The sequence below is a fragment of the Tubulanus polymorphus genome, chromosome 9, assembly GCF_964204645.1.
Source record: "Tubulanus polymorphus chromosome 9, tnTubPoly1.2, whole genome shotgun sequence".
NCBI lineage: Eukaryota > Metazoa > Nemertea > Palaeonemertea > Tubulaniformes > Tubulanidae > Tubulanus > Tubulanus polymorphus.
This window is the reverse complement of record NC_134033.1, coordinates 12845303-12872803: the sequence shown is the minus strand read 5'-3', so window position 1 is coordinate 12872803 and position 27501 is coordinate 12845303. Positions and strand designations below refer to the sequence as shown.

At 41.5% G+C, this 27501-nt stretch overlaps 2 protein-coding genes and 2 non-coding genes across 15 annotated transcripts in view; 2 read left to right on the top strand and 2 right to left on the bottom strand.

Annotated features, from left to right (window-relative positions):
* Positions 1-2124: 2124 nt before the first annotated feature.
* LOC141910563 (nuclear receptor subfamily 2 group E member 1-like) lies at positions 2125-8532 on the bottom strand. The gene is made up of 7 exons (XM_074801256.1): positions 8529-8532; positions 4985-5125; positions 4262-4354; positions 3511-3885; positions 2771-3030; positions 2576-2687; positions 2125-2449 (listed from the first exon to the last, which is right to left on the bottom strand). The coding sequence occupies exons 1-7, from the start codon at positions 8530-8532 to the stop codon at positions 2214-2216; spliced, it is 1221 nt and encodes a 406-aa protein (XP_074657357.1). The 3' UTR covers positions 2125-2213.
* Trnaa-agc (transfer RNA alanine (anticodon AGC)) lies at positions 7672-7744 on the top strand. Its single transcript has one exon. It is a non-coding gene; the product is annotated as a tRNA-Ala (tRNA).
* Positions 8533-10298: 1766 nt separating the features above from the next.
* Positions 10299-10380, bottom strand: Trnal-aag (transfer RNA leucine (anticodon AAG)). The gene has a single exon. It is a non-coding gene; the product is annotated as a tRNA-Leu (tRNA).
* Positions 10381-12649: 2269 nt separating this feature from the next.
* LOC141910744 (serine/threonine-protein kinase PAK 3-like) overlaps positions 12650-27501 on the top strand; it is a 31711-nt gene continuing 16859 nt past the window's right edge. For all 12 annotated transcript variants that reach the window (XM_074801508.1, XM_074801507.1, XM_074801501.1 and 9 more), the window contains exons 1-4: positions 12650-12789; positions 13646-13769; positions 22270-22346; positions 23214-23317. In XM_074801508.1, coding sequence (XP_074657609.1) covers positions 13705-13769; positions 22270-22346; positions 23214-23317 — 246 coding nt within the window. In that variant the 5' untranslated portion in view covers positions 12650-12789; positions 13646-13704. The remainder of the gene's footprint in view (positions 12790-13645; positions 13770-22269; positions 22347-23213; positions 23318-27501) is intronic.

Below are 27501 nucleotides of genomic sequence, written 5' to 3'. Positions count from 1 at the left end.
CGCCGCCGCTTTCGATCTGGCCGTCGACAAGTTGAAAGAGGTCTTCAAAAACATCGGACAAATCGACTTCAAAGCCAAATTGCAAGAGAAAATGAACGAAATCAAAGAACAAATTGACTCGATACTGGGTAAGATATTTTTGAATTCATGATATTTCATTCCCGTAGAAAGCAAGTGGTAAAGACATTATTTTGAGATAATTTGTTATTCGATTTTGTTTTCAGACACGCATAAGCGCTCTCTTCGATCGATCGGCGAAAATGTTAAAAGCGATTTTGAATCGTTCATTACGAAACGAGGTCCCCGACCTGACCTTGTAAAGCGAGGACCCCGACCTGACCCTGTAAAGCGAGGACCCCGACCTGACCTTGTAAAGCGAGGACCCCGACCTGACCTTGTAAAGCGAGGACCCCGACCTGACCTTGTAAAGCGAGGACCCCGACCTGACCTTGTAAAGCGAGGACCCCGACCTGACCTTGTAAAGCGAGGACCCCGACCTGACCTTGTAAAGCGAGGACCCCGACCTGACCTTGTAAAGCGAGGACCCCGACCTGATGGCCCAGCGCCACAGCCAAAAATTGACTTTTCTTCAATCACTGATTTTCTGAAGCCACATATCGACGATCTTCAGGAGGTATGAATACATGTTTATACATATACCTCGAGTGTGACGTCATTGACTGAGCAAAGCCGTGAATTCATATACAAAGTCTATACGTAATCTATGTGTTATTTCTCTCGACAGAAATTAGAAAGTATCGGCGATATCGGTAAATCGATCGCCAACATCATCGACGAAAACTTCGCCGGAAATCTCGACGAGCTGAAACAAGCGCTGCAGGAGAAAATCGACGCCCTGAAAGACGCTAACATTACCGACTTACTCGGCGACGGTAAAGATGCGCTAACCGATATCGGAACGGCTCTGAAAGAATTGTTACGTAAGTATATATTATTTCTGTGATTGATTTTTCGAATATCTGCCTGTCTGGGATTTTAGAGGCGACTTTATCGAAACGTTAACTAATCTGGTTAGCCCAACTGTGTAGTACCGATAATGATGGAATCATGTTTCAAGTGATGATACTCGGCACATTATCCAATGGTGTATTCAACTTTTAAGACACTTTATCCCACAATAATAACGAAAAATAAAGTCCGAAAATGTTTCCTAGAGCAAGTGTAGTTTATTCGACGTTTCGACGATATTCTAATAGTCATCTCAGTTAGTTTATTCACCATAATCAAATGACATGATCGTCAATGAACACCGAAACGGTAGAAAAAGAAAACAATATATACATATATACAGAAAGTCAATTTTGGATGATGGACTTGCCTTACCATACTCAAGAGCATGGTTACCCTGAGTACGCCTAAGTGAGAAAAAATGGCAGCCACTCATATACACTACCGCTATATTCATCGCAACAAAAACCAACATAACTCATTTATCCACAAAGGATACTCGTTATTGAGTACCCTATATACCCGTCAAGCAACGTACCCGGAATTCGGTCGGGTGCGTTTCGATAAATTCGCCTCAGGTTCTCTGAACTGCCGTCAAATTGGTCTCTCCGGTGCAATTCACAGGTAGGGATTCTAATTCGATGCTGTCCTCCTGTATTTGTAGGTGAAACGATGTTAGGACTGGCCGGTAAAGTGATGGCGTCCGTCGAAGAAGCTGAACGAGATATTTAATTAAACCTGACAACACAAGGCCGCGTAGATTAACAACTAAACATACACAATGTTTCATTCAACGCAGGGATATTTTCTTCTATATTTTCATTATATACAATTATAATTTATTTTGATTTTACTGCTGACATACGTACTTACAATTGGAGACATTTTTTGTTGAAATAAATTGACGGATAATGTTCATGTTTTAGCGGGTTGTTCTTTTCTAAGGACCATTGACTAGAATAGTTTAAGTATAGGTTGCCGGCAATCACCCCATGATTGCCATAATCCTTATGGCAAGTGAGAATCCACCAGGTTCGCTAGTAGCTGGTTGGTCTTCTGCATTTCAGTTTCTTCTTCAATTTTCAATTATAATTGAATATAAATGTTCTTTGCTTTTGATAAGAACAATGAGTTCCGGTGACGACTTAATGGGGTGGCTCCTTACGATGACAATCCGGATAGTGGAATCCTAACAACCCAGTTGAAAGTTGATTAAAAAGCGACGCCTGGTGGATCGTCATCACTTACCACATACCGCGTATAATCTGTTCCATAGTCGCCGGACCGATTGTCTGTTTGAAAAATATATTTTCTACTAGCGAAGCGTCGACGCTTCTCAAACACGGTAAAACGAGAATGATTTTATTGAATCGAGCCGGGTTCGTCGGATGTGACTGGTTGACGTAGCGCACCAATGTCATCTGCACGTGGTCCTGCAATCTTTGCACTTTAAAAGCGTCCGATAATGTCTTTTTAGTTTCTGAAAAACGAAAATACAAATTGAAAAAACGCATCTTTACTAGCCATATGCGGTTTATGCAAATAATGGTGATGTAATTGAGTAACTAGCCTCTAGGCCTAAAGGGATCATGCAACGTGTTCTTACCGTGTTTAAGGAGTAGGGCAGTTTCTAGCAATGCCAACTCAGTAAAGTCTATGTTCAGGGTCTGGCAGGCGAGTAATGCGGTGTGAATGCGCTGTAGTTCACCGCTATATTTCTAAAAAAGAAGATAAACACGTCAGCTTGAAAATAGGTACAGAGGATCACCGTATGGGCTATTCTATTGGAGTGGAACCAGACCTTCGATTCGGCGGAACCGGGTGTCATTCGTAGCATCAGAATGGCGATATCGATCGGCCAGTAGGCGGCGTTCAGTAGGAACAGTTCATGCCACGTTTCGGCCAATAGTATGTGTCGATCCTCATTGCGCAGACTCAGCGTGAACTGGTTCGTCTGCGCTTTGCGTATGGCGGCGAAGAGAACTTGTGCCGTCACTTCCTGTATCATTTGATGCTGGTTTAGTGTAGGTGGAGGCGGCCTACAGCAACGCAACTCTAACACTGAAAATATGATACAGTCCATCATTTATATAATACAACTGTTCTGTATATCGTAAAGTGAAATTCCGTGTAATCAACTGTAGATTGAATCGTATCAAGATTTTGTCTGACATCACAGCGGGTTTCAATTAGCGATCGGGCGCAAGCAGCTAAATGAAGTAAAAAGTCAAAAGTTGGCGACAGTTTAAACGCTCGATATTATGATATATATTTCTTGCGTGGCGTTGACGGAGAACTGGCACTTTACTGCACAAGGGCTTGTCACAATTTGATGGAGGATGGATGACACCAGTATCCCTATGTGCCTTTATAAAGAGAAATAGGCAAATAGGGATACTGGTGTCATCCATCCTCCATCGAATTGTGACAAGTTCCTGTGCTTTACTGGTATTTCGAAATAGTTTCGGAATTCAACTAACGCCATTAGCTTCCTTTCTTTCAACAAAATAAAGAATCGTTCGAGTCAAATAGAACTCTTACCGTTTGGTTCGGACGGAAGGTCGTTGTGGCCGCGTGTTGGGGTCACTTTAGAGAAAGCGCTGCTATCCTCGCTGTGTATTTTCGCCATGGATTGCGGTGACAGCAATATCGACCCCGTACCTGTCGTCGTACTCTTAAACGAATTTACGAATTCTCTCGGAAAATGTCGGTCGAAATAGGCTACGTGTGAAGTCAACACCGGACGAATTAGATTGCCGCCAACAACGCCACCTATGTTCGCTGCTGGCAAGTACGGTCTCGGTGGGAGGCCATTTTGGTTGCACGTACTTCCGTTGGCGGACGTCTGGTGGTTTTTAGTGTTAATCGAATGTCGCAATCCTTTATTTTTTCTGGGTCCTCTTTCTTCCTGCACGGCTGCGAATAAGCAAGAAGCAAAATTCAATAGTCAAGAATTTGATTTCACTCATTTCTGACAGTTGCAACACGTCCAAAATTCTAACCCAGATTTTCGATTGTAAATCGCCACTTACAACGATTCTGGCGAAAAGTTCAACGAGAAAAGTAATATCTCTCTTGAAAAATGGCGGCACCTTTCAAACATAGTGAAAAACTAGAAACTAACGATACACTGCGCCGCGGTGTAGACGCACTATAGTGGTATTCCCGTTATTCAACACACTAGGGTGGAATTTTTCAAAATTTTCAAATTATCTCCGGCACTATAGGATATTAATAAGTCAGCACTGTAAGGGTTAAAAAGTCTTAAAAAGTATACAGTGGATGTACGTACCATGTTTGTTCATAGTAACAGAGAAGCATTTCTGCAGACGACAATACGGACACCAGTTCCTGCGTGCTTTATCGATGATACAACCTCCTTTGCCTACAAAATGATAATTCACGACGTTTATCATATCATATCATATCAGATTCAGGAACTGTGAGGCCACAGGGTTTCTCCTGATCGAATCACTTCTGTTGAATTTGCAGATTTCCTCAAATTTTAACGTTTCGAATTAAGTCGAACCAAAAGAACCAGTTCCATAGAGATGATGATTAACTTCCAAATGGATCTGAGAAAAACTGAATAAGATTTTAGCGGTGCGCACTCTCTCGTGAAACTGGAACCCGACCGAGTTAACTCATTAACTCTTCAGTCAATTCTGACCCTAGGGCTGATTACGTTGCAGCAACTTGGCTAAAAAATGAATACCTTGTTTCTCATTTCTGCTGAACTTAAAAGTTGACCCGGTAACCGCCTATCCATCCTGTGTACGCTCATGATCGAGCTAATATCAGACCCGGCAGCTATAGAAATGAACTGATTACAAATTTTATTGTGATTTTATCGTTAAAATGACCCGCCGATTAGGAGAAACAAGGTATCATTTTTAGCCTTACCGGTATATCATTTGATGGTATCAGCCATGGACTCCGACACTGGGCCAGGGTGTATGCAAACACTAGGCCCTCACAGTTACGACGCAGTATCAATTGATCGCCGTTCCCTTACCTATACACGTGTACACCATATTCTTCCTGATGCTCCGTTTGAAGAAACAGCTACAGCCGTCACAACAGTAAACGCCGTAATGTTTACCGTAACTTTTGTCGCCGCAAACTTTACACGGTACGGGCACCGGCAACGTTCTCCCTGCACGAAATAGAATCAAACAAAGCGAGTCAAAATCGAATTTAAACAGAAGCATATTTAGTGTCCGTTTTGATACGATTTGATGTTTACACAAACCAGTTTCTAGTTTAGCGATAACCCTGGTATTAGAGAACAAGGGCTACCTTCAAAAAAGAATTCGCGAATATGTCTTCCCACTCAAGCGAAAAGTCAATTTTTGGGACCCATGGACCGGACTATGTGAAACTTTTCAAAAAAGATCTTTCGACCTGAATTTACTGAGTGCTTGGATGACAGTCCAATGCAGCTGCCACATATATAAACCATGCGCGTATTACTCGATTTTTAACGAATGTGACTCTTTTCTTGTCCTAGAGATGTACCTTAAACACCGGTGATAATGATTATTACAGTTGTATATGGTACGACCATACATGGATCATTTGGATCTGTGTAGCGGAATAAGTGGAACAGTCGTTTCTTTCTAATTCTACGCGTTCATATTTGTAGATTTCCGAAGTCAGATATAGTTATTCAACTTAAATCGTGATGGTCAATAAAGTCATGCTTGATCCTAAGCCCAAAGCGTTATATGATATCAGTATTGAAAGAATTTTATAAAATGATTTGGAAGAAGTAAATAACATTCAAATATCATCAACTGATTTTCAGTATTTGTTACTATTTAGAGGAAAAATACTGAATTGATTTATTTGATGCGTACAGAAATATGAAAGATATTACTGAGGGTCTTACTATCGGTTACCGATTAGTTTGAGCATTTTCTTTTATATTTCGATGGAAAGATTCAATTTGTTACTGATAGCACTTTCGAAATTTTGATAGCACTTTTGGAAGTGCTGAACGGGTGTCTGGAAAGTGTGACTGCTGGGACGTTACAATACATTGTTGCGGTCTATTTTGATAACACGCATAGGTACGATAGAATCCTTATATCTAGATCTTATATCTAGATAGTCTTTTCATTTTGAAGCATTTACAAATCGATTCGGCGATCTTTATCTCCGCGCGTTTTATTCTTTAATCTGCCTGCGAGTGTGGAGGGGATTATAACGAGAGCGCGCTACACTCGACGACAAACACGACCGACCGAGACAAACACGACCGGTCGATACGCCGCAGCCGACACGGAGCTCTACTGTGCATACACGGCATCACAGCTCTCGACGCGATTTCTTCGGCTGCCAATTCCCCGTCACAAGACTTCTAAGCCGGCTCATTACCGCGCACCTGCCTCCGTCGGTAATTGCAAAACCCTTGACAAACATACGACATTAAAGCGCAATATGCGAAACGCGGTGAAGCCAGTGATTAAGACTCGGTACAGCTGGCCAGGTGCAGTCAAATGCTTAATGCGTCGTTCAGGTTTTTTAGATTGAATGACCAATAAACCGGAACGAAAAGACGGATTTGACGCGCCGAGTTATGGGCCATAAAATCGATTAGCAGAGGTCGAAAATCTTGGCGACAACAACGTTTTCGAGCGTATATTTGCTTTCTTTGTAAATCGCTGCGACACAGGATTATCGCTCGCGCTGTGATAAGACTTTGCTTGCACAGCTTTTCTGATTCTTTTTTGTTTTCAATATTTTCGACTCAATATTTCTAGAGCCGCTTCAGTGAACCCATTCTGAATAATGCTGCCGCGGTGTTAACATTTAGCTTTTTATCTATCATCGTGACACGATCTACAATCAAAAAACAAAATCGAAACCAAGAGAGAACATTGAAAGGAAAAAATCCACCAAAAAGGCGTCTGTACTTTGTAAGAGTTAAAATTTTAGATTTCAAAGTACATTATGTAATACATATTCTATCAATATTGCAGGAGCCAAACTGAGGGAAGTCAAAGATGGAGTCACAAAGAGGGAATTCACAAATATGAGTTGTATATAGACGTCTCAGAAAATGTGTTACCGAAGTTTAAAGATTCATTTTTCATTAACATAAATTGCAATCAATTTTCAAAAAATATCTAAAAGGTAACCGACACTTTCTCTATCTTATACATCACCGATAGAGAGAAGTTCGTCTCAAATTTCTAGAACCAAGACATCTTGATTTGATGATTTCATTTTTATTGTTCCACAAAAACATGTTTTGCACAGAACATTCATACATTAAATTTCAACAGCAGATGGCATTGTACAACGAGGCAAATCGTTGATAAGTACATAAAGAGACACATATACATGTACGCAAATATTAGGAGACCTCGTTTACGCAACCCCAACTAATTTACAAAAGTTACTTAGTTTTACCGCCAGTTAGTGCGTATTGAGATTGCCGCGCGTTTGAGCGAGGAAAATGGCTTTTTAATTATAAATTGGATTATTTTACTCAGGTCGATAGGAAAATGATGGGCGAATATTTGGAAAAGCATTGGCTTATAATAATGGTTTACAATAGATGGTAATCTAAAGAGAAAATGAACTTTTGGAGGACAACTCAGGCGTGTGGGACACGGTTTCGTACGGCGCCGCCTGTGCGGTCAAATAGACGTGTATGGCAAACCGCCGCGTGACTTGCCCGGTCATGTTGTCGACGGGGAACTAGCTCAGATGGTAGAGCGCTCGCTTAGCATGCGAGAGGTACCGGGATCGATGCCCGGGTTCTCCAAAAATTTTTTGTCAACCCCGAGTGAGGACTGACCAACTTGTGACTACCCTGTGGTATTAACGCCTGACAGGGGCACTAGCTGAAATGAAGGTTTACACCATGAACCTTATAATTTTAGATATATAGGTCGTTCCTTGAAATAAAACCTATAAAACACTTTCGAAAATTATAGATTGGATTTTTAGTCAGGTCGAATGGAAAATGACGAGTGAATATTCGGAAAAAAATAAAAGCCATTGACAAATATTGATAGTATACAATAAGAATTATCTATAAGTATATGAATGAATTTCTGGACGATTATTCAGACGTGTGGGACACGGTTTCGTGCAGCGCTACACGGTCAATAGCCGTGAGTGGGAAAGCCCGACCTCAGTTGGACCGGACCGGACTGCTACATCGGCGGGGAACTAGCTCAAATGGTAGAGCGCTCGCTTTGCATGCGAGAGGTATCGGGATCGATGCCCGGGTTCTCCATGAAACCTTTTTTCCTGAATTTTCTTTATATGAGTCATCCTTAAAAACGTTTAAAAAAATTAATAATAGGTAGGGTAGTTAGAAATACGTAGGTTGTTAGAAACACTTGTAGACACTATCAAAAAGTAAATATTATGATCATGCTTGCTGTCATCATCATATCATATCTGTAGATTTCGCAATTGAGTAAAAGCAAAAATAGGGCTTCATTTGTAGATTGCTTATGCCACCAAAAAGCCATTTGCACCAACAAGCCACACCTAGCCCCATCTTTCCCATCTTTTTCTGTTGCAAGCTACTCACTTACCCATGTTTGAATGATTTCTTTATTGAATTGTAGGTATTTCATACCCATAAATCTATGAACAATACTGATCATTTGATATGATGGCCGAAGTGAGAAAGTGGCTGCTACCAGCCTTTGCCCTTTTTTCTCTGTTGATTTAACATTCCATATTTCATTTAATCGACTCGAATAGATAGTATTAAAACATCCGTAATTATTGCTAATCGAGGTTTGACACATAAAGAGCACTAATACAGTGGAACCTCGTTACAACGAACTTCACGGGACCAGAAAACATGTTCGTTATAACCGATATAGTTCGTTATATCCAGTATGAAATTAATTAAATTTTCTTAAATGGGACGAAATTTTATGTTTGTTTTATCCGAAGAATCGCTGTATCCGAGTTCGTTATAACGAGGTTCCACTGTATTCGTATAAGAAGACTTACCCATAATTCAACTACAAAAGCTGTTCTACGCGGCGAAGAAAATTTATCAAAATTCAACAAATCCTCTTAAACAACTGAATCAGGGGACCAAACGCTTGTTCGTTGTTTTAATTCTCGATAATAAATCGTCACCGAAACAATTAGCACCTTCATTCATCGTGCGCCTTTCTATACGGTTTCATTTATGCTAATCGGGCCGAGAATGTCGTCTGCCATTCGCTGCTATCTGTCGAAGATGATCACCGTCAGGTCGTTGTGGGCGTGGCGTAAAACAAAGAACGACGGAAAGGCGCTTTTTAGAGATTGAATAACACTACAAACTGCGTAGCCTACTCATCCCGCGAGGGGTTCTGTATCGCGTACCCTGACGACTAGAAAATACTCTAAGAATATTTTCAAATGATAAGCATTTTTCAATTACCTTATAGTCAAAAGCAAATGCAAATTGCCCTAACACGATGACGCATTAACGAAGCAAGCCCACCCGACCCGTAGCTGCACCCGCGCCCACACCGCCCCCCCCCCCCGACCCGCAGCTGCACCCGCGCGTCAACGGAAACCAGCTTATGATTTACGAAACAAAAATGAGCTGCTCCTGAATTACAAAACTGTTACCCTTTCTTTCTATTCTAAGCTTCGACTGAGCTAATGCCGTTTTGGAACCAGAGTTACATAGATGCTTGAAAGATAAGACTACATAACTCAATGCTACGACCATACATGCAAAATGAAGCTGGCTTCGTATTCTAAACCCATTTTATAATCGACTTTGGTCGCCTAAATTAACATTTGAATCGACAATTCGGGTTGTAGTCTAATATTATCTTATATTATCTAATTTAATATATATTAATAAGGCTATTAGACCATTCAGGAGTTCCCGCGTCCTCTCAGCAAATCGCTGATGAAAAGTTACCCCCCAGGCTGGGTAGAACAGGTGAACGCATAAGTCCAAGTTTTCGCTTTCTGCCGAACACAATAGAAATTCGTATAAATGTTGCTAAAAAAGGCGCCGAGGCCAGGCAGATTAAAACCATAGATTCACGCGCAGTTCAGGCACTCGGGGGCTTGATCAATTTCCTTCCGAAAGGTTGTTAGTTTTTCATTCATACGGCAATTCAGAGATTATTCATAATCTAATTCTAGTCTATGAGCCTCAATTTTGTGAGTAAGATTCAGTAGATTTTGCCATATTTGGATCAGATTTAGCTTTTTGTTTTTTAGGTGGTGGAACGCATCTATCTAATCATGGGCGTATGATCTAATACATTATTCAAAATGATCAGATTTTATAACTGTCCTACCATTTCCGCACTAACTAACCCCCAAAAGAAAATATGTGGCAGCGGTGGGATTCGAACCCACGCCCATTGCTGGACCGGTGCCTTAAACCGGCGCCTTAGACCGCTCGGCCACGCTACCTACTACTACGTCCTCGTGTGTTTGCTACGCGATCCCTCGGTCCTCTGGTTCCCCAATGACATGGCGCCAAATTGACAAATTCGTCGCTGAGGACTTGATCCCGATGGATTAAGTGGCGATAATCTACGTCGCTGAATATGAAATTACATTTTGCGGAAAGTCTGGCACATTTGAAATTTCTAGAACTTCGAGATTTTCATTACTAGCGTTGGTTGACCTTACTCGATGATTAAGACCTCACGTCAACTGAGTCCATATTAGTAGAATAGCAACAATCAGATGTCATGGAAGAGCGATTATACGATTAAAACCTACTTTAAACAAAATGATGATCACACGACGCGATGTCATCTAGGGGAGAGAGTCTGAAACGTCGTGTCCTCTCTGTGTGGAGGTCTTGCAGTTCCACAGGAGAAATCAGTTCGATGCAGAGAAAGAATGAGAGAAGACCCTTTTCGTTTGATATCCAAAATACAACTGTTTATTTCCGACTCCGCGGACAGCACATGCTCATGCTAATATGATTGACATGCAGGGCGGGGATACTACAGAGATGACCTATTTCTACTAACATAAACTATTTACTGGCGTTCGCCACACTCTGATTTCTAATTTCTGGGAATGATAAACTTTCTTTTAACTTAAGTCAGATGTGTATAGTAAGTTTTATCTATTGAGTCCTTATAGTGAGTGCCTTGGACACAACGATTTTAAGCGCCCATCTACTTAATTATTTAATCAACCCTAGATTCAAACCGCATCAGTCACGGATCCAGGGTTTTTTCCAGGATCATCAATGTTAAACCGCCGACTAAAATCTCTGGAAGGGGGCCTATACGGCATATTGTTTGGCCAAACATAAGATGATATGGTACCAATTATGTGGTACTGTTCGCCCGCTTTGTCTTGATACATTCCTCCAAGAAAACAATTAAACATTTTTTTGGTAGCTGAGCAGGGGGGGGGGGTCACGACCCTTGAAACCCCTCCTCTGGATCTGCGCCTGCATAGTGACGACCGTGGACTTGTTTTCTACGACCTAAAACGACTCGTCCGGCGCCTGCGACGCGTGTCACGTGACACTGAATTACAACGACGAGTTAACGAAGAAAAACTAAAGATTAATTTGTCATGCCTGCCGTTAGAAGGGAAAGATCTAACTACTCAATTGGTTGACGCCTGAGGTGAAGATGATGAATACGAGATATTCGAGGTATTAGAAACGTGCACCTGTCGCGTCGGGTATTTATTATTTAACGCTCGTCGTTTCGTCGCCGCAAACTCAACGAACAGATCAGAGAAATAAATGATATATCATCACCGTAAAATGCGAATCGTTCGCGCCGGTTCGAACTGTGGCAGTTGAGGGATGGGTGCCGGGACGATGATAGGCCTAGCATATGCACCCCGAAAAGAATAAACTCATTCTTGAATATACAGGAGAAAAACGAATGTGGTATCAGTTTAACACTGATTTCCCTTTAAAATTTTTGGGTCAGCTTGACATTTTTAGGGGGAGGTGTACACCCCTGCGATGAGTGGGGGTTCGTTCGAGATTCCTATGGCAGGGTCTCTAAGCAATCGTCCGATTGCCCGGGACAAATATATTCTCATCAGGGCAAGTAGGTTGAACATTTATCAATTGTCCCCCCGGGGCTAGTGCAATTTATGTCACAAAACTTTTTTCCCAGTCGATACAACGGATGATAGTGCCACCAATCGGACTGCCTGTACTGTAGGGCAAACTGTAGCTTTTGGAGGGGGCTAGCACAATTCCAGAAATGCTCGCCCCCGGGCAAGTGGCTTTTCATTCGTTAGAGCGGACCCTGTAAAAATGGACATGTGCGGCAGCTGGATTTGTAGGTGTTGGGATGGGTACGCACAGTGGCACGTGAGAGGAATGGTAGTCGTTTCCGTTATATTGACGACCGAAGATATGAACGGCGGAGAAAGTGGGGGCCCCCAATTCCACATTTTCATACCTAATTCTCCGTAATGAAATATTTGCGGTCATAATTTGTAATGTTTTGTTTGTTTGTTCGTCTTTGCTTTACGTCGTTGTGAGATCTTCGTTTCTCAAGACTAGCCCGTATGGATTCATGGATTATCCAATAGAAAGGCTTCTTCCAAAATTCCCGCTGCTTGGCGGATTCGAACCTAAAATACCCTTAACCGAAAATAGTTCGCTTTTTCTGGGACTCGAACTCGACTAGCCGCGGCTTACTGGTCGTCAGGTGCTGCCACCACCCGGCGAATGACGTCATCCCGAACCATTATATCCATCATCGATAAACTGGAATTCTACTGAAATTAATCGTTTTTAACGCGTTAACACAGCATCACAGCGCCTAACCGACCGGTTAGCCGCATAGATCTACAGCGAAACTGTTTTAAAGGGAGTTTTTACAGGTAAATATTTGGATTTTAAGCATTTTTCCGGGGTTTGAAAAGGGCCAGTCTGAGTCTTGAGACTGAGAGTTCGACGTTGTGAGTCATTCATTGTTGATTCTTTGACTCGTTTTTCTTTCTACGGGATTTTTGATTTGATTTAGAAGAGACTCGTCCCTAGACGTAAACCAAAACTGTTAATAATTTTCATGAAAGATTTCAGTAATGTTAAAATAAGATTAAGAAAGGGAGAGCCGATATGGGGCAGGACATTTTTGTCCTGTCTGTCTGTCAAGTCATCTGTCACACTGTTCAGTCAGTCAGTGACAATTATTGCTTTGCTGTCATGTCTGGCTTGTCAAATCTCAGAGTCACTGCAAATACAGTTCAACTTCAATCAAGTAGTCTAGTCTTACTTTATTCAGCCTTAGGCTTGAATTTCTCAATAGCCTACTACTTGTCCTTAGGCCTAATGAAATGACTTAAAAGCTTAGTGATGTCCAGCGCAGGTGATAAAACTAGTGAGCACCTCCTCTTGGGAAAAACAAGGTCGGTGAGTATTAGGCCTCAGTATTGCTCCATTTTTTTAACACCAGAAATTAAGTGCCCTGAACTGTTTCTTTTGGGGGGAAGCATTTTTCGGCACTTGCCTATTTTTGTGTTCATTGGCATAAACCTAGCTGAACCTGAGCAGTGTCAGTCTGGCAGGTATAATGAGCGAGTTGTTTAAGCTATTGGTGTGGCCTATGGTTCTCATCAATCCAGGATTCATGTCTTTGAATCCTGGCGGTAGCAGTTAAGTATTTCACATACTGGTCTCTCATTGAATCGGCAGGTTCGGTGTCTTTTATTTTTTGTCGGTTTTCTTTTCTTACAGAGCGCACAACGACTACACGGACTATTCTAGGAATATAAATCCACGCGGGAATTATTAAAATGTCGTCGGACTTCGACAATCCGGATCTACCGCCGGCGCCCCCTGTGAGATTAACAAGCGCAAGGTACTTAAAAAAAGATTAATAAGAAATTAATAATCGATGAAATCCTATCTTTCTCATTACGGATGGCGTGATTTGTTTTTTTTAAAGTCCAAAGCATCAAATTAAGATTTTATTTTTAGCGGTCAGAATAGAATGAGTTTCCTCGTGTTGTTATGTCTGATATCTACAGCTCTGTTGAGTAGTAGTAGTGCAGCAGTAGTTGTGAGCGTTGTGAGGTTCGGAATTCCTATATATATGACTCATTCTCTTCTCGCGGGTTCAATTTATTAGTCGGGAGTTGGTTATCGTATATCTGAACTGAGTGTACCAACCACAACAGAGATCAATCTACCCACCCACCGTCTCTCGCTGCCTGTCTCCTTCCTCTCTTGCTGTCTTACTTTCATTGTCTTCTCTTCTTCGCTTGTTTCTCTTTCTCCCTCTCCTTCATCTGCCCCCTCTATGCCAGGAAATATTGGGAGACAGACTCCCAATATCTCCACTCTATCCTCTAGCTCTCTCTCTCTCTCTCTCTCTCTCTCTCTCTCTCTCTCTCTCTCTCTCTCTCTCTCTCTCTCTCTCTCTCTCTCTCTCTCTCTCTCTTCTCTCTCTCTCTCCCTCTCTCCCTCTCTCCCTCTCTCCCTCTCTCCCTCTCTCCCTCTCTCCCTCTCTCCCTCTCTCCCTCTCTCCCTCTCTCCCTCTCTCCCTCTCTCCCTCTCTCCCTCTCTCCCTCTCTCCCTCTCTCCCTCTCTCCCTCTCTCCCTCTCTCCCTCTCTCCCTCTCTCCCTCTCTCCCTCTCTCCCTCTCTCCCTCTCTCCCTCTCTCCCTCTCCTCTCTCCCTCTCTCCCTCTCTCCCTCTCTCCCTCCCTCCCTCCCTCCCTCCCTCCCTCTCTCCCTCTCTCCCTCTCTCCCTCTCTCCCTCTCTCCCTCTCTCCCTCTCTCCCTCTCTCCCTCTCTCCCTCTCTCCCTCTCTCCCTCTCTCCCTCTCTCCCTCTCGCCTAAAATTGTCCCAATAATGCCTCTCTGCTTTGACACCTCCTTTCCCTCCATAGTTCGATCCTTTCCAGTCGCATCCTCTAACGGGCAAAAATATTTCCCTTCTCGAGAAAATACAAAGTCCATGCGTGCGAGGGACAAGAATTGTCCGTGCAATCTGGATTAAAAATCCCTTGTTGCTCATCTTGTTGTTACATTCCTTTACTCCCCTTTACTATTCCCATCTGCCTCCCTCTCCCTGGCTTTCTATCTCCTGTCCTATAATTCCCTATCTCTGCATCCTCTCCCTCTCACTGACTATATCTCCCGTTGTTGTCGAACTGCGCGCTCATTAAGCCGATTGCGGGAGAGTCAGTCTCAACTTGTTACTCATTCAACCATCCATGATGATGATGATACTCTACCCTATAACAGGTGTTCACGATCTCTCGTTATCTATCAGTCAATAATTCATAGCAGATCATCTACACCAGAGATAAATAAATCGAAATCGCTTATTCTAAATCATACGCCTACCTGTTTATAACTAGATGTCATAGATATATATAATGTATATCTACAGTAAACCTATTTGAAGTCCGAGTATAGGATGGGAAAAAATACGTTGATAAAAAAATGATACGGTTATTTCCGAGCTCGTCAAAAGTCTGAATTATGGATTGGAAAAAATGCGTTAGTAAGTTAGAAAATGATTTCGTTTTTTCCGAGTTTGTCAAAAATCCGAGTTTGTCATGTGTGAGGTAGCGTAGGATGATTGGTAAGTTTGGAAGTCTGGTTCAAGTAGACTACTTTATGTAATAATAAGCGATGAGCTTTAGGCTACTGAAATTTTATTTCAAACCATCAACGCAGAGAAATTTCTCCATTCACTTGCCGCTGATTCAGTGGAAGGGAATTTTGTGCCGAAGACTCAGGGAATAATAAGTAAGTGGCCTGTAAACTTTATTCGTCGAATTTACCTCAATAGGATTATTTTATAGTAATTGATTAGACATTGATTACTTTGAACATGTACTTTATTCTTACCAGGGAAAGTTTCGTGAACAATAGAATTTCATAATGACAAAAGCAATATTTGTGGGAGGTGCTGCCATCTGTGGCGAGATTCCGAACTTGAATCGAGTTGGGAAAAATGATTGATTCGAGTGAAGAGGCTCAGCATTCTCGGTCTGCTGTTGTCGCGCGTGTCTATTGATATTAGTTTTTAGAAGTAAAAGAACACAGGTCGAGTCGTCTTAGATATCTGGCGATGAATTTCTCAAATTCATGGAAAAGTCGATTCATGATATTTGATTCTCGTCTCCGGGGGCAACGCGGTGAAAAGAGATTCATTTCTGAAGTTGTGGTATCGCGATCTGAAAGATGAAATAAATCATAATACCGATTATTGTTTGACTCGGTTTTGAAAAAAATATGTCGATGGCTCGTGAGATGTATAAATATAACCTTTAATACGGGCTAACAAAAAAGGTTTTAGCTTGCGGTGTACTAGCAAAGTTCATCACTGATTTATACACCGCAGTGTGGTCCGGTGTAGATGCACTGAAATTCTTAAATTTAGTTTGAATTTTTTCCCATGTAACTTGAGAGTTATCGATATATATATATATATATATATATATATATATATATATATATATATATATATATATATATATATATATATATGTATATATATACCTTTGATACGGGCTAACAAAAAAGGTTAAATTTCTTGTGGTTTACTTCCAAAGTTCATCTTTTCCCATGTAACTTGAGAGTTATTGATATATAATATATATATATATATATATATATATATATATATATATATATATATATATATATATATATATATATATATATATATATATATATATATAAACCTTTGATACCGGCTAACAAAAAAGGTTTTAGTTACTTGCGGTGTACTAGCAAAGTTCATCTCTGATTTATACAGCGCAGTGCGGTGCAGTGTAGATGCACTGATAGGGTCAAATTTAGTTTGAATTTTTTCCCATGGAACTTGAGAGTTATGGATATATTATATATATTTTAATCCCGGTAACATCCACGACCACCGTGAACCGACGTCTGAAAATGTCGGGCGATGATCATCGATTATTTTGTCACGTGAATCGAAATGACACTCGTGCGTCGTCGCGAGGAGGGACGGAGGGTAAGGGGGGAGGGATATATCACAGACTGCTCGTTCAAGTATCATTAATAACTGTTCATACATTGCTCGGCCGCATTTAGTTCTGTTCGGCCGAGTCTTGAAGTGGCCCGCTTATATACGCGAGTCAAGCAACCATTGGTTCTCATGAATTTGGTCGTCTAACGCCTGCGCACTCGTTCTAGTGTGCCAGGGTCTCGATGCCATCAGGTTCGAATCCCTTCCAAGGGAGGATGTGTAGGCTGGGTAGGATTTTTATCCCACGATTCATCCTCATTGTGACACTAGGAACCAACCATCTGGTTATGTTAAGACTGGCAATAAGCCTGATTCTTGTATAGGGCAGCGGTCATACCAAGAGTTTTTGATTCCTTGAAAGTCCTCTGAAATTTATGAAGAATGGTTAAAACCTTTGAATCTCCTCTGAATTTGCCACACTGTATTAAAAAAAGCCATAAAAATCATTAAATCTAGAGAAACTGTAAGATTTAAAAGATAAAGCATCCATATATAGACTCTCTCTGTAGGCACCTAGTGTGTATAACATATTGTATCAGGGCAATAGCGTTTAAACCAGTTTCTGTACTTCGATTCCGTTATGTTTCCTACTGCATTTTCTCTTTAATATCTCGTCTGAATACTCACAATTACTGCATAAATATCAAATGTTGACATTTTCTCATCGAAAAGTCATCAAAACGGCCGCAGTAAGTACGAACTCTTGGTTATCAAAGGGTTAAAATTCGTTTTTAATCTCATCGACAGTTCGAGTTAAGATGCCTGGAACTCGGTGTTTTGTTCGTCGTGTAATTGGCCTGAATTTCGGTGGCCAAATACTGATGTCGTTATAGTGTATATATCTGAATATACTGCTGTACTGGCAAACACTCGTTATCAGCACTAATTAACTGATTGTATTGAATACACTGATGATAATTACTCTCTAAACTGTAAATATTCTCTTATGTTAATAGAATGATGAACTTTATCATCGTTTGATGATAGTAGATCAGTCGAGTTAGTATTGTGGTTTTATCGTCAGTAGCATTCAGGGTTCACAGTCAGTCTCTGAAGCGCTTCAAGTAAGGCCCTTAAAAAGTGCTTTCACAAAATCTAAAAAAAGGGCTTGAATTTTTAACTTAAAGTATCCCTGAATTTTGTTGTTTTTTTTACAAATGCATTACGTTAAGATATGGTACATGCTATACCGCATGTTATGCATACATTCTATGCATACGTGCTATACCGGTCCAGCACTTTAGACAGTCCGTTATACGGAATCACAAGAAAAGCGCCACCTTTTCAAAAGTGCTTGAAATTCTACTATCAAAAAGTGCTGAAAATTACTTAATTTTGCCTCCAGCCTTACTAATGCGTATCCTGATATAGTTGCAAAATATGAAAAGTCGCGTCCGTTGTAATTGAGCACGCTAGTAAGGGACCTTTGTGATTCCTAGTAAATATGTGTGTACGGATAGGAAATTTCTGATATTCTTTTCGTGAAATTAATCTAACGTGATGCGTTGGCAAGCAGCGGTCTATATAAATATATATATATATATATATATATATATATATATATATATATATATATATATATATATATATATATATATATATATATATATATATATATATATGCTGGGTGGGTTTTCTTGTGTGGGGATAATAAACATAGTATCACCTATCTGATAAGAAATTATATAGAGCTGACTAAGATTAAGATTATACCAACCACCGCAGTCATACCGCTCATACCGCTCCGTACCCGTTACCAACCACCAACCGTATAAATTACTCACTAACTGAGACTGTCGGGAAACGCTATTGGCATTTATATCACAACACTCGGTAGTGATATATTTGTTCTGCCCGTGATACGAACGTTTGCTTTCCATTAACGCATTGTTTTTTACCGCTAGAAGGCTGTACATCATCATATAGGTGTATGAAAGTACAGTTCTCCAAACCATGATGTCCATCCCGTACTGTTTAGACTTCAGTACCGTATTTTCTCCGCTTAAAATGGCCTTGATTTTAAGTCTCGTCTTAATTTGTTAGATCGTAGACTTAAGTCTGTGTTAACAGAACGAAAAAGGGCTTGAACTGGACCTGTCGACCTAGAAGTTAATTTTTGAATCGGCTAGATTCGATAGAAAATCTACTATCAATCCTCGATGACGCGATATCAAAACGTTTTGGTTGAACTGGCTCCAGACTAATAATACCAATGAAAGAATAGTCACCGGCTCGTCGTGTAAGCTGGATATTTCATGGACCTAATGAGGAGACGCGTCCTTTACATATCAACAGCAGGGATCTGAATCTAGTGTATAATACTGGTTGCCTCGGGAGGACGACACGCTGCATGTCGTACAGGAAACCCGTATCCGTAGGGAGAGACTGCAGTCAGATTGCAATATTATTAATAGATCGTTTTGATTGCTGCGATCACAGATAGACTGACTGGTTGTCTGACTGACTAGAGACTTATCATTCTATAGGGTCCACTGACCCTGTCGAATTCACGACTTAATATTTCATTAATCGTTATGTAGCTTCGATCAATGTTGATCTTTCTATGAACCAGGCTTGAATGTTTTCAATCTGAAAACCGAATTCATAGTCATGGCTTAGATTTAAGACATATCTATGTTCTATAGCCAATCCAAAAACTTAAGAGAAGTAGTATTAAGATTTATGATCACTTATTGACTCCACTATAGAACTGCCCTCCCCCTTCTTACATACTGGATAGATTTGATTTGATATCGTGGAACCCTGGGCCCTAGTTTTAGGGACCTCACGTCTTTGAAACTGATGTATTTGCTCGGGTATTCATGTTCCACATTATAGGCTCAACTCGTTAAAATCCATAACCAATAACTGATATAAGGACTGCTTTTGAGATTAAAGAAAACTCTTTTGCTCGGTCTGGAACTGGAGTGAATGGAGGCTTAAATTGAGACAAAGATTTATGAAACAAAGATTAGCGAAGTTACCTTCGATATTTTAGATAAATCAGTTAACGTGAATCGATTAAATTACGAGTTAGTTTTCGCGCCCAAATCATAGGGTAAGGTGCGAGTGCGCGCGGGTAGGAGTCGGTCGGAATTTGATTTGCGATTTTCGCTCGTTGCCTGGATCCGATAGAAAACGAGCAGGATTTACGGTGACAGATACCGACTGTTAGGTAGACCACCGGTGGTATACACGCCGGTATAGCTAGCTGTTAACCGGGTAGATTATGATGAGACTGGCGGCGGCGCGGTGGTTATTTCTCCTACTACGCGCGCTCGTTCTCTCCTCTGCCTCGGGAAAGCGAACCCACGGCAGACGGTCGGGAATTATTACGAAATGTTTTCACACTTCCCCGGCGTATCGAGCCGTAGAAATGGAATTTACGAAATACGATATATTATAAACAGTGGATATACGCGATTTAGGATATTCTCTACTTCACCGGTTTAAGCCTAACTCGGGCCGACTAAGATCCGATCAGATCGTCGGATCGTAAGGAGGCGAGTTTACTTACGACCACGCCGGATTGATCGCAGACCGATCATTGTAAATCGAATCATAAGGATAGAACAACTTCTATATCCTAGGACTGCTCTTTGTTGATCTTAAAATAGGGATTGACCCTGTTGGTAGATCGGTAGATGTCGATTGATTTTTTTTGATTTTCTTGTCCCTGACAAATTCACCACACCAGCTGGGAGCGAAACGCAAGGTTCGATTTTGAAATTTGAAATCGAAGTACAGAAATAGTTGTTTGTTCGGCGATTGGATTTTTCTTTAAATCAATGTATATAGTTGGAAATTTTGGTTCCGATTCATTCAAAAAATCTTCCAACCAACCTGAACCGGTCGGATCTTAACGTCGTAGCCAATCAGAGTGATGAGTATTGCGTCACATGACTTCTAGCGTCGGCGATGATAGAGTCGTAGTCGACGTGAGTGCTCTTAAGATCACGAGACGAGTGCTAGACTTTAAATATCTGTGATTTGATAGTAAACAAAACGCCGCTTTCCGTAGTCTGGTGAAGACTGCTTCGAATCAGACAAATTTTCAACCGCGTTTAAGCGTTTTAAACTGAGACAGCATCAGTTCGGCGTTACGATCCGCGTCAGTCTCGCATCGTCGCAAAAAAACATCTAGTTCTGCTGATATACGTAACGTGTACATTATACGCAATAGAAAATATCTATCGAAAACAAGTGGTTCGCCGAGGAGGAGTTTTCAGTGTAGGCCGAGAAATCTTCTCTGAACCGAGCGGTTCTTACTGACTTCGAGTTCGGATGTTGTGTTCTGCGCTTGTTATAGGAAATCTCACAAATGTGAAATAGTAATTATTGAAACGTACTAACGATCATTTAATACTTTGAATGTTTCGGGTGGTCCTTTTAGAATGAAGAAGGTTAATAAATACCTTTCTTCGGGCTAAAATGCTTTTTTTAGACTGATAAACTAAGGGTGGTAGGAACCTCCCGAAAGATTTCTAGTATTTTCAAAATCATCAATCGTTGGATTTTACATTTATTGTCTCATCACGGATATTGTGAGCAGTGAGCTTACCGATTCATAGGATATCTCTACTGAGATTAGCATCGTGACGGCTTGGATCTCGATGAAGGGTGCGGTTTCTTGAAAAAGGTTTAAGCTCAAAATCATTAAGTTCGATGAATCGTGGTTAACGTTAAGTAACCAATTATAGCGATCAAACCAAAAATTTTAACTTTTTCCCGAAAGTTGACATAGTTTTCGACGTGGTATGGTTTGAATTGGTACTATTCATATGGGATACTCGTCTAGGGTAAAGATGTAACGCTTTTTCAACTGGGAAATATTTTCATCTAGGAACCGATTACGCGTATACGACGTTTGATTTCATATCAACAATTTCGAAACCGCGACAATTAACTTTTTTATGGATTATTAACTTTTTTTTAATGAATCAACCACAGCGCGATAATCACCGCGAATATCCAGGTCGAGCCTGAATCGTCTATTAAACAACAACAACGTTTTATGTACGGCCGGCCGCGTTTTTGTACTTTTTAATTTTTGATACGAGAAAAATGTGACTAATTCACGTGATACGGAATTTTAGTTAGATCTAGGATATACGTATATATATATATATATACGCTGCCCGAATTGTTTCGAGGGTTTTTCCTACGTGGATGATTTGTTTGAATTGACATTCCTTCGTTGCTGCCGCCGCTGGCTCGAGTCAGACAATATTCGGCTCTCAGTCGGTTTATTTAGTTGTATGCACGTCTGCGACGACGTCTCGTCGGCAGGAATGGACGAACAGACGGAATAATGATGAAGTCGCTCGCTACTAGTTGTTATAATCCTTCCAGGGACACGGCGATCGACATGAAACCGCTGCCGAAAGAACCGGAGGACGAACGCAAGAAGAAACAGAAAACGCCGAAAGGTAAAAAATTGTAACGTTTATTGATGTTCTAATGATTCGTTTATGCGACGATGTATGGGGGTTTGATATAATTAAGATCTTGTTCAGCAGATGGGATTAATTTGGTTTTGGACCGGGTTCCGCGGTTGTGTGGGTTTACACTATTGATTCAGTACGTGTATGGTCCACAACCATGGAATCACGTAACAAGTTGATGTGTAAAAGGATATTGAATTCTATTTACGAACTTAGGTTCTGAAATAACTGATTTTAGTATTTTCTGGACACCGGTGTTTTCTCGGTGACACCACCGTCACAGCACCATCTGTCGAGGCCTTCAAAGCAGGGCTTCGCAGTTACTAGATGGCAGTGAGCCCTCTCTCACCAGTTGACCTCGTACCAGAAGTGGTCGCTGTCGATGTACCTCATCCACATCCAGATTTCTATCAATCTAACCCGATTGCCACTACGACCACAACTGGAAATGCTTCGGCCACAACTGGAGAAATACTGTGACCGTAACTGAAAGTACTGTGGCCATAGGCTAACCGAAGAGGTACTGTGACCACAACTGAAAAAGTACTACGTTTATAGCAGAAAGAAGTACTGCGATGACAACTGTGGAAAATGGCTGCCCCCGTAAATCCCCATATGACATCAGTAACGAGTACAGCCGCATCAAATTGATAGATAACCAAATCAAATTGATCTCGTTGAGTCTTTTTTTTCTTCCTTTTTGAGTTAATTGTCGGTGACCCAAATTAGTCGGCAACTTAACGATGTCATAAGGGGATTTATGGAGACAGACCGGAGCACGAGCGTCGACGGCAAATAATCATGATATTCTACTTCATTGCGTCTTATTTGTTTGTTTGTTTGTTTTTGTAGCGAACAAAAGTTTTAAGAAAGACGACAAACCGGTGATATCTCATCCCTCGAACTTCGAACATACGGTACACGTTGGATTCGATTGTCACACGGGCGAATTCACCGTGAGTATCCTGTAACATATATTAACCCTTTCCGGTCTAGAACCCCTCCGTGAGTATACACACACACCGTCCTGTAACATATATTAACCCTTTCCGGTCTAGAACCCCTCCGTGAGTACACACACACACCGTCCTGTAACATATATTAACCCTTTCCGGTCTAGAACCCCTCCGTGAGTATACACACACACCGTCCTGTAACATATATTAACCCTTTCCGGTCTAGAACCCCTCCGTGAGTACACACACACACCGTCCTGTAACATATATTAACCCTTTCTTGTCTAGAACCCCTTCGCACATTGCCCCTTATAGCGATACCCTTCCTTAGTGGCGATCACACGAGCATTTTTGCCCGGGTTGAAATTGGCCTGGGCCAGTCAGTCAGTCACACGGGTACCAGACGAGTTCATGCCTGGTTGTGACACATGTCTAACCAAAAACTGTCGGACCTGGCACGTGCCAAATTTTAATGCGCCACAGGTCGAATTATTCTGTATGAATGCTTATTGGTGCTGGAAGTGACTAACTTCGCTTGCCACAGCATCGTTTTGATAGCATTTTTAGCAATGATGAGTGATTTAGGTGTGAAGTGTGAAAGCGGGCCGAATTTCACTCGGGTCCGGTCTCTGGGCTAAATCGTCATCGTGCAATCATGTCTCTAGTCTTACTCATCCCCTTATCTCGATCTATCCTTAGCCCCAATTCAGTAGTAACCTAAACCATCGAGCGAGCAGTGTGGCCGAGTGGTTAGAGCGTTCGGCTCTGGGAAGCCAGGTCGTGGGTTCGAACCCCGTACATCGCCGTAGTGTCCTTGGGCAAGACACTTATCCTCATCGCCTCTCTCCACCCAGGAGTAAATGGGTACCTGGTCTGATAGATGACTCCTGAGCGCCTAGCAGCTGCTCGGTTGTTACCTCTCCCCAGGGAGAGATGACTGATACATGGAATAGAGTTATAGGCTGGGGGTAATAATACCAAGTTTGGAGCGCATTTGAACTGACTCTAGTTCGGATACCTGCGCTATATAAATGTCAATTATTAAACCATGGACGAAGGGACATGTTAGAGTCCATGCCTAAAGCTAGCTTTTCGGATGGAAACAGTTCTACCATGTTTTTGCTCTTTGTGGTTCATTGGACACGACACAGATAATGACCCGGGTCATATGTATCGGTAATACGTAGGACTTGAACGCACCATCTCATGAATATTCACCGACACTACTGGGCCAGACAGACAGGATTGGATTATGCATGTAGTTCACTGCGTACCTAGCGTTCAGACAACACATCGATCATGTGAACATGTGAACATACGTAACAACAATAAATCGATTGTATTATTCTTAGACGAGTATTCTCTATGTATGTTCAAGTACGTCCGTACTTCAAATATCAACAGTTGTTTGGATTTTCGATGAACGACAGCCTCGCGATCATCGGAGGCATTTGTTTGGATCGCTGTTTGTATCGAAGTGAATATTCTTCATCAGATCGAGATCATCGTAGATGGTTAAAAACAATCGCGTCTATAACAAGAAGCCTACGCAGGCGGGCAGAATCATCGGTCGGAAAGTCTTAAAAATGACGCGAAGCGATGTTTGAAGTCGAATGAAAGTGGTCGTGACTCCGTATCGCAGACAAAATGCATCGATCTTCGCAAATCAGTTGCGTAATGAAGGCAGTAACGCCACAGTATCGTCAGTACGATCGTCTTCAAAATAAATCAGATGACGCCGCCGTGTGTACGTCGTGCGTTTTTGAAAGTCATGACTGAGTCATAGTTTGTATCGATGTGAATATTCTTCATACGGAGTTGATAGATGGTCGAAGTTCAGTTGTATCACGAGAAACACAGTATCATCAGATTTGCTGGGAGTGGATTTTGACAAATATAACCCACAGAATGCATCATCATTTGCCATTTTATGAAAAGCTGACAGGCTGGCCATAGTGCCCTTTGGGGCTCTTGTTCCACATTATCTTGATACCTAAGCATATTTTGTGACCACAATCAATTGAAAAACTCATACCATGTTCAATGATTGTGGTGTATTTCAAGGTAATTGGTGTTTGTACATGGCCACCAGGGGGCATTAAATAGTGAGAGTGTTTGAAAGTCGTCTCTGATTTATCGATGTGAATATTCTTCAGACTGAGTTCGTAGGTGATAAAAATCTGTTGTGCAACAATAAATAAACACACTATCAAAGGTTCAATTGTCTTCGAAATCAATCGTAGCGTGAAGCTATGTTTCGAGTGAAACTTTAGGGTGTTTGAAAGTCGTCGTTCGGTCACATTTTCATCTGATGTGAATATTGCTTTGACTGAATTCATGGATTGTTACGATCAGTTGTGTAACCTGAAAACTTACACGGTATGATCGGTAAAATGGGTTGCGAGCAAATAATAGAATCCTCACTCGCCGCAGTAGCTTCGATAATTCTCCATTCAGGTTTCAGGTTTTCGTCGTACATAATCTACCGGTAATACACAGACCGGGAGAACAACGCTTTAAACTAACGAAGCGTTGTAAAACGCGACGCGTTCCAAGAACTGGTTATCGATTTTCTGCGTCGTCGTCGACGAGACTCCCGACGACGGAGAAGCTCGTCTCTCTATAATAAGACTTCATTGTTTCGATCGATGAGATGAAAGGTCGTTCTAAAAATTCATGTTTTCCGCGCATGGAACTCCGCGTCGTCGTCTTCGATATCATCTCTCATATTCTTACGTACGCGCTCGGCAAATCGCGCGACATTTTGTTTCGTTTCGAAGCCGACGGAAAGTTCTTGAATTCAAGAACCTCGTCGTAACAAAGTCACGAAAAGCTCTCGATCTCTTACATCGGAACCGCTTCGTAACGAACTCCGGAAGGAGCCTTCGATCTCTTCAGAGTTTTACCTCTAATGGAGTCTAACGCCGTGATTCGATAGAATTGTCTTCGATATGTGCGCCGTTTTTTAGGGCGAGCTAGAAAGTTAAACGACCTGTATGCTGCGTAACGCGAGAATATCCACTCTCGTTACAGTCGCGGATTCTCGACTCATACAACCGTGATGTATTAACGCGCTACTACTATTACCGATCGGTGGATTGTTAATTTTAAGTCGTTCCGTCGCGAAAATTAATGAAATGGAAAAACGCCGCCCTCGCATCAACTGGTAGTTAGATATTAGTCGAGCGTACTCTCCGTCTCTCCGCCGCGTCTGAACTCTGAATCATCATCAGTGTGGCTCATTCATTCCAGATCCGGATATTGTCATCAACTCAACAGAGTGAGCGTCATCGAGGCTCAAAACGGTCGGTCGTGTGTAAACGTACGTACGTACGTACAACTCTCATTCCGTCTGCTAATATAGCGAAAGGACTCTCGAAAGTTTCTGTTGTAAAAAAACCCGCACGACAGTTTCCATTGTAAAAAACCCGCACGGCAGGAGTCGTGAACATTGCCATTTAATATCTCGGAATACTTCATATCGGACCCGATTTCCTATGTGGATCTTAAGTAATTTCTTCACCTGAGACGGCTAGTACAGTGTAGTGACCATTTTCTTGGAATACTCGGGTCTTTTTGTATGCGTACCAGAAAAAATGTGGACAATGTATAACTTGCTGCCGGAGTGAATTTCTTAAAGATTCCCTGGACAGAGTTATCATTTTCTCGGAATACTTGGTCTTATTGTATGTGTAGACATCGTAACTGGCTGCTACAGTGAATTTCTTTAAGATTCTCTGGGCAGAGTTATCATTTTCTCGGAATAATTGGTATGTGTGTGTGGACAGTTTGACTAGCTGCTAGAGTGAATTTCTTTAAGATATCTTAAAGATTCCCTGGACGGGGTTATCATTTTCTCGGAATACTCGCTATATTATCGGCGTATTAGTACCGGCTCCTATCTGGCTGGCTAGCTGAGTCACAGTCATCTTATTAGAAAACTGGCCGTCCTAAACTTCTTATCTGTAACTCTCAAGTTCGCCGAGACAGCGTAGTTATTTCCTTGTTATTCTCGGATGGATGTACAGTCGCCGATTCTGCCATACACCGAAAGGATATCGACATAGTTGAACGCTCGAAAAACTCAAACGATCACTGGCGCATTTGGAATTATCAATCGGAATTAGGCGTTTTGTTAATAGCAGCAAGCAGCCACTGAAAGGAGAAAAGTCGACGCATCCCTT